Source organism: Quercus suber, unplaced genomic scaffold (assembly GCF_002906115.3).
Source record: "Quercus suber isolate HL8 unplaced genomic scaffold, Cork oak 2.0 scaffold_654, whole genome shotgun sequence".
NCBI lineage: Eukaryota > Viridiplantae > Streptophyta > Magnoliopsida > Fagales > Fagaceae > Quercus > Quercus suber.
The window spans coordinates 21209-29701 of NW_027070095.1; the positions used below are offsets into that span (position 1 = coordinate 21209).

The window sequence follows — 8493 nt, forward strand, 5'->3', positions numbered from 1 at the left end:
ACTAACGTGTATATATTATACATACTCCACCTAAAAGAGTCCAAGTAAAATCAAATATCTAAACTTTTTGAAGTCCATATTAAATTTAGATTTTCCTATATATATATATATATATAATTTTTCTTTGCCGATCAACTTTTTATCATCACCAACAATGCCTTTTTCTTTGGGGTGATATATACGGATTTTTAGATAGATTTACATTATAAATGGTTGGTTAGGATTATTCATCAAATGCCTAGATATATGCTAATATATTCAACATTATATCTATTGAAGTTTTTCTCTGTTGGTCAACTTCTTATCTTCACAACAGTGTTTTTTTTTTTTTTTTTGGGGGGGAGGGGGGGGGGGGGGGGAGGGGAGGGGGGAGGGGATATATGCGGTTTTTTGGGATAGATTTACAATGCCATGATACTGCTAATTCTATTAGCTGGTAGTTTAAGCTTATCATACTCCTTTGTAATATATATAATTTTAGCAATCAATTTTCTACCTTTTATTAAAAATACTACCGATCAAGATAAATATAATAATTTTTTTTTTTTTTTTTTAAATTTCCTGGTGATAATTTAGGTCTCCCTTAAGTTAATTTTTTTTTTTAAAGAAATTTAACGGATGAATATAATTACAATTTTTGCCAGTTCAACCCATATGAGTGAAACAATTAAAACCAAAACACAAACGTGATTCATGATTGTAAGAAATAGGATAGAATTGTTGTTTTTTTTATTTTTTTATTATCAATGTAGAAATTTAAACACACACACAATACACACCACACAAAGAAGAAGTTGTTATCAACATAATAACTTTATCTAAGTGATAAACTAATTGAAGGAAAGTTGATAAGAACAACTGAGATATTATTTTTTTAAGATGCATTTGACCTCTTTTTTTAGTGTAGTATATTTTGCTACAATTTTAGATGCATTGACCCTTTTTTTTTGGTGTAGTATTTAAAAAATAGAATTTAAGATTTATTAGTCATTTTTTTTTAGTGTAGTAATTACAAAATAAGAAGAATTAGATTACACTACATCTACGTTGCTACAATTTAAGATGCAATAGAATTTTTTTTTATATATATAAACGTTTTCTTTTTAAAATCTAAAAATCTAAAAAAAAAAAAAATCTGCAATATGGTGAAGCAACTTGGCACAACGGCGTCTAGCCAATTTTTATTATATACAAGAGATAAAATCATATTCTATTTCTTACAACCATCGATCGCCTTTTTTTTTTGCCTTTCATTCTATTCATAGGACCTTTTTTATTTTATTTTTATTTTTTTTTTATTTTTATATATATAATTCTATTTTGTTTTTAGTATGGCATATAACACATTGATTCAATTCTATTTTCAATAGGATTTAAATTTTAGATATGGGACTCTAAAATATATATCCTTTAAAAAAATCTATTTATATCTTATTGCCTCAACCATCAATCATGTTTTTTTTTTTTTTTTTTCCTTTGATTCTATTCATATGACGTTTTTTTTTTTTTTTTTTTTTTTTTTAATTCTATTTTTTTTAGTATGGCAATATAACACGTTTATTAACAACTAGTCGCTAACCCGTGCTATTCATGGGAACCTGCTTATTTGTGAGATAAATTAAAATAATTTTATAAAATCTTAAATTGATTAAGAAACTACACCATTGCATGATTTGCTCTTGTATAATTTCAATTTGTATTACAATTTGATGAAGAAGTCATTGCTTGAACATGCAATGGCTTACAAAAAATTTGTCAGAAAATTTCAGATACTACAAAAAAATAACACAAAAATTCAGATATTAAAATTTCTGAAATACCAAAAAAAGTAAAGACTCAGATAATTAACTGCTTAGAAATTATTGAAACAAAACAAAAATATAATGACTAAACAATAGAGAAATATAAGAGAAAGATGGGTTACATTCGAAAGAGTAATTTCAATTAATGAAAGCTCTTTTATCTTGTAAAAAATGGCTAAAAAGAGTTTGGTGGTCCATGTACGAAAATTACTTTTTAAAAAATATTGGGGTTTGTTTTGCTTTTATAGTGTTCATGATTAACCTCGCAAATTTGAAGAAAATTATCAATATTTGAGTTTGAGTTTAAGTTGGACTTGTTAGAGAGATAGATTTTAACTCCTTGTTAAGTTTGGATTAAACAAAAATAGTTTTATTTAAATAAAATGATAATTTTATTTAAATATTGTGCTGACATGGAAAATTGTGAGAGTTTAAGAGGTTTCGATTATATATATAGGACAAAATTGCCAAATGCCCTTTTCGGGCAAAAATAGCAGCTCTTTACCCTATTTTCCAAACTAATTAGGGAAACTCCCCTCTTTTGTAACTCGATTTGTGATAAATCGAGTTTAAAAAAAAAAATTCTAGAGCCCTATAGCGGCGTTTTTAAGTACTTATAGTGACGTTTTAAGGACCTATAGTGACGTTTTATAACTCGGGCTCCATGAAATCGAGTTATTGGCAAATTATTTTATTTTATTTTTACATATAACTCGATTTCATAGAAGTCGAGTTATAAAACGTCACTATAGACTCTTTAAAAACGCCGCTATAGGGCTTACTCGATTTATCACAAATCGAGTTTCAAAAGAGGGGCATTTCCCTAATTAGTTTGGGAAATGGGGCAAATAGCTGCTATTTTTACCCGAAAAGGGCATTTGGCAATTTTTTCCTATATATATATATATATTATATTTTCAATAGGATTTAAATTTTATATCAAATGGGACTCTAAAAACATATATCCTTTTAAAAAAATCTATCTTATATCCTTATTGCCTCAACCATCAATCATGTTTTTTTTTTTTTTTTCCTTTGATTCTATTCATATGACGTTTTTTTTTTTTTTTTTTTTTTTTTTTTTTTTTTTTTTATTCTATTTTTTTTAGTATGGCAATATAACACATTTATTAACAACTAGTCGCTAACCCGTGCTATTCATGGGAACCTGTTTATTTGTGAGATAAACTAAAATAATTTTATAAAATCTTAAATTGATTAAGAAACTACACCATTGCATGATTTGCTCTTGTATAATTTCAATTTGTATTACAATTTGATGAAGAAGTCATTGCTTGAACATGCAATGGCTTACAAAAAATTTGTTAGAAAATTTCAGATACTACAAAAAAATAACTCAAAAATTCAGATATTAAAATTTCTGAAATACTAAAAAAAGTAAAGACTCAGATAATTAACTGCTTAGAAATTATTGAAACAAAACAAAAATATAATGACTAAACAATAGAGAAATATAAGAGAAAGATGAGTTACATTCGAAAGAGTAATTTCAATTAACGAAAGCTTTTTTATCTTGTAAAAAATGGCTAAAAAGAGTTTGGTGGTCCCTGTACGAAAATTACTTTTTAAAAAATATTGGGGTTTGTTTTGCTTTTATAGTGTTCATGATTAACCTCGCAAATTTGAAGAAAATTATCAATATTTGAGTTTGAGTTTAAGTTGGACTTGTTAGAGAGATAGATTTTAACTCCTTGTTAAGTTTGGATTAAACAAAAATAGTTTTATTTAAAACAAATGATAATGATGAGTTTGTGTTTAAGTTGGACTTGTTAAAAAGATAGAGTTTCACTCCTGGTTAAGTTTGGATTAAACAAAAATAATTTTATTTAAATAAAATGATAATTTTATTTAAATATTGTGCTGATATGGAAAATTGTGAGAGTTTTAGAGGTTTCGATTATATATATAGGACAAAATTGCTAAATGCCCTTTTCGGGAAAAAATAGCAGCTCTTTACCCTATTTTCCAAACTAATTAGGGAAACTCCCCTCTTTTGTAACTCGATTTGTGATAAATCGAGTTTAAAAAAAAAATTCTAGAGCCCTATAGCGGCGTTTTTAAGTACTTATAGTGATGTTTTAAGGACCTATAGTGACGTTTTATAACTCGGCCTCCATGAAATCGAGTTATTGGCAAATTATTTTATTTTATTTTTACATATAACTCGATTTCATAGAAGTCGAGTTATAAAACGTCACTATAGGTCCTGAAAACGTCACTATAGGCTCTTTAAAAACGCCGCTATAGGGCTTACTCGATTTATCACAAATCGAGTTTCAAAAGAGGGGCATTTCCCTAATTAGTTTGGGAAATGGGGCAAATAGCTGCTATTTTTACCCGAAAAGGGCATTTGGCAATTTTTTCCTATATATATATATATATTATATTTTCAATAGGATTTAAATTTTATATCAAATGGGACTCTAAAAACATATATGCTTTCATTCTCAAAAAAAAAAAAAAAATATATATATATATATATATTTTATTCCATTTTTTCATAAGATAACAATAAACACGTTAATTAGAAATTCTGATTAAAATGGACAACAACAAACACTTTAATTAGAAATCCTAATTATAATAAGATAAAGTGATTAAATATATATATATATATATATATATATATATATATAATTTTTCTTCAATTTGGTGCAGCTACTTGACGCAACCACGACTTCTAAGCCCAATTTTTATTATATAGTATACTAGTCACTAGCCCGTGAGATGAACGGAATAGTTAAATAAAAATTAAAAGTATTTATTTTGCTTAAAGGTCTATGACTTGACTTAAAAATGTATAACTGGAAAATGAATGAAAATAAGTAATTTTTTGTTCAATATAATGGTTTAGAAAAATTCTTTTTCTTTCATATCATTGGTTCCACATAATACATCTCGACATGGGCTATTCTATGATGATAACTTCACACAATACTCAACTGCAGTTAAATCTACTATCCACCACCAATCTAATCTATTTTATCTTGATAGTAGATCTACAAATTGCATTATTATATCCTCTATCATTTAGAAGGTAACTAAAGTAATGATTGTATGTAATGTATAAATTTTATTCTTTTACAACATAAAATTATTAATATTATTAAAATAAAATCTAATGTTCTAGAAATTTTTTGAAATAGAATTTTAAATTTCTTAAAACTTAGTTAATTGAGTTTCTATTTTACCTAAAAGTGAACTATCACAATTAATGAGAATTTAACCATTTTTTGCAAAGAAAAGATAACCATAGGCTTAATTTTTATTTCATAGCATAGGATGTTACAGTTAAATCTGTTTCATGTGTAATATGTTAGTCCATTATGATAGCTTCAAATAATATCCTAATACCTATCTATACGAGTTTTTCTTTTTAATGATGCCATAAAGGATAATAGAAGTCATTTAAGATCTAACATATCCAATAACTTTTTAAAAAAAAATGTAATTTCAAAAGTCTTTTAACTGTAATTTTTTTATTATCATAAAATAAATTCTATACAAACTCTAAAGGAAAGCATTCTGAATGATCACATCATTGATATCATATCATGATGGTTGCAAATAGAGAGTCCTGTATGAAAAAACTATTAATTAAAAGTTAATAGAAAAATTATTTTTATAATTTAAAATAGTTTCCCATAAGTATTGTATAGGTATCAATCAAGTAAGATGCATATTTTAAATTTAAAAAAAAAAAAACCATAATGGTGGGCAGTGATTGTTTATCCAAAAAAAAAAAAAAAAAGGAATTTGATAGTGTGGGGGGAAAAGCCCAATTTAACGTAGTGGGCCTAGGGCCCCATGTGAGGATTACTGTGCGTCCGAAGAGAAGGAGGTGGTAAGGGCAAGGCCCATCTAGAAGAAGGATACCTGGAAAAGAAAGATGGGTACAATCTGAAGAGATCGCCATCCATCTGAAGAGATTTTATTCCTCAGACGCAAATAGTATTGATCAATCAAATGTGTAGAAGGACAGAATGATCTTCCGAGCATTCCTACTGATCAAGATAAGCTCTGAGTATATCTGGAGACGATAAGAATGAGGAAATATCTAAAGGAAAAGCTGCTACCACCGTATTAAATGCACTGCAACAACCTTTTTGGCCGCATTTATGTGGAGAAGACCCCTGAACAGGGTAACCTCATCTATCGCCACTCACAAAAAGCTGGAGAAGATACATGACATGACATGCACTCAAGTAGGAACCTAGATGAAGAACAAGTGGACGATAGAGATGAGGGAAGAGGGTGTTATATAAAGAAGAAGGATTCCTAGAAGGGAGGGGGAGCTGAGGAATTGTAACTTGTATTGAATTAATCAGAATTCTCTTTGGATTCAAACTCGCTTAGTCTTTACATGTACTTTTACATTGGCTTATACTTGCATGCCATAATCAATTGTTGTTAGATCCATAGTTAATCTTGCTCTATCACCCTCGCTCTACAAATTTTATTGTTTTTGGGCTTGGGCCACAAATCCAGACCCTACAATTGGTGCCGTCTGTGGGAAGAGCTTGAATATAAGTGGAAGCAACAGCAGTCGGTAATGGCGGAACCAGGGCAACAATCGGCAGAATCTGGGGCATCCCAGCACATAGACCTTTTTCTCAATTTGGAGCAGAGACAAGATCGTGAAGGCAGAGTGCATACTACGCACCTTGAGCGACGTCAACCTCATGGAGGAAGTCATGTGTCTCATGCGGAGAAGAATAGCATGCAAATAGAAATTGAGAGGTTAAGGAGGGAGTTACGCCATGCAAAAAGAAAACTTGTTCCTTCGTACTCTGATGAGGATTGGGATGACGAGTAGGATGTCACTTATGAGCAAAGGTCTCAAACACCAATCAGTGAATCCTTTTCATATGAAGAAGAGCACCGTCGCAAAAAGCAACCTCAAAGCCCATCACGTGAAGGGGTGGGAAATGATGCTATGAGCAGGGCTCTGAATCAAATCTCTAGGTCACCCTTCACGCATAGGATTGAAAGAGCGAGACTTCCTCGGCATTTTAACCAACCAACCTTTACCATTTATAATGGTAGAACGGACCCTGTGGAGCATGTGAGCCACTTTAATCAAAGGATGGCTGTCTATTCCAGAGATGAAGCTCTGATGTGCAAGGTCTTCCCCTCTAGTCTTGGGCCAGTTGTAATGAGGTGGTTTGACAGCCTGAAAGCAGATTCCATCAATTCCTACCAAGAGCTCACTCAAACTTTTGGTTCACGTTTTGTCACCTACCGAAGAGTGGCCAGGCCTTTGTCTTCTCTGCTATCCTTAAGCATGCGTGAGGGTGAGACCTTGAAGGCGTACTCAGATAGGTATTGGGAAATGTTTAATGATATGAAGGGTAACTTTGATGCAATGGCCCTAGATACGTTCAAGCTTGGCCTATCTACTGACCATGGTTTAAGGACGTCCTTGTCTAGTAAACTTGTTACTAACATGCGTCAGCTTATGGACTGTATTGAAAAATATAAAAGGGTTGAAGAAGATCAGCAGCAAGGGAAGGGTAAGGACAAGGTAACCCCCCAGGAGAGGAAGGATTTCAGGTCGGACCGTTACAACAACAATAAGCCACGGAGAGATTTCATTGGGCAGTCGGGGTCAACAAATGTTCAAGCAGTCAATACAGTGTTCAAGGAGCCAGTCCACCAAGTTTTGGAAAAGATCAAGAATGAATCATTCTTTAGGTGGTCGAGTAAGATGGTAGGGAATCCTGAGAGGCGCAATCACAATCTCTATTGTCAATACCACAAAGATCATGGGCATACCACTGAAGATTGTAGAAGTTTGTGGGACCATTTGGACCAATTGGTTTGCGAAGGCAGGTTGAGGCATCTCTTGCATCACTCTAGTGGCCGAGAAGGTCAAATGAATTCTGAGTCCGGGAGGAGTGATTCTGCGAAACCTCCATTAGGAACTATTAACGTCATTTTCACTGCACCAGGAAGAATAAGGTCTTGGCCGTCTAAGGTTATGTCAGTAGCTCGGTTACTAACAGGGGACATTGGTCGAGATCCGAGGAGCGCTAGACCAGCTGTCCAGCCAGTTTTAGGCTTTTCAGACGAAGATAAAGTTGGAATCATTCAACCTCATGATGACGCTTTGGTAGTCACCCTCAGAATCAGAGGATATGATGTGAAAAGGGTAATGGTGGACCAGGGTAGCGTGGTGGAGATAATGTATCCTGACCTCTACAAGGGGCTAAACCTCTGGCTCAGAAGTAGTGGAAGTGGACTTCATTGTCGTAGATGTTTATTCCCCTTAGACGGCAATTGTAGCCAGACCTTGGTTGCATACGTTAGGGGCTGTTTCCTCCACTCTACATCAAAAAGTTAAATATCCATCTGAAGGGCGGGTTTGTGAAATCCGTGGAGATCAATTCTCGGCCAGGCAATGCTTGGTGGCTGCCATCCAACACAAGCCTGAAACTGAGTCCTCGGTCAGGACTGAGGGAGAATTATAGCAGTTAAAAAGTCAGGTGTCACCCATCGGGGATCTTGATGAAGGCGTTAGATGCGAGGATTTAGTAAAAGTTTTAATTAAGGACAGTCCTGAAAGGTACTTTCAAGTCGGATCTCAGATGCCTCAACCAGAAAAAGAAGAGCTAATTGATTTCCTCAAAAGAAATATTGACGTATTCGCCTAGAGTGCTTATGAAGCCCC

At 32.4% G+C, this 8493-nt stretch overlaps 1 protein-coding gene across 1 annotated transcript; it reads left to right on the forward strand.

Annotated features, from left to right (window-relative positions):
- The first annotated feature begins 6909 nt into the window (after positions 1-6909).
- Positions 6910-8166, forward strand: LOC136064265 (uncharacterized). Its single transcript, XM_065765802.1, has one exon. It carries the CDS (start codon positions 6910-6912, stop codon positions 8164-8166), a length of 1257 nt encoding a protein of 418 aa, XP_065621874.1.
- Positions 8167-8493: the final 327 nt, after the last annotated feature.

Excerpts from the sequence above, each read along its gene's own strand:
- LOC136064265 (XM_065765802.1), top strand. The coding sequence starts at position 6,910 with ATGGCTGTCTATTCCAGAGATGAAGCTCTGATGTGCAAGGTCTTCCCC.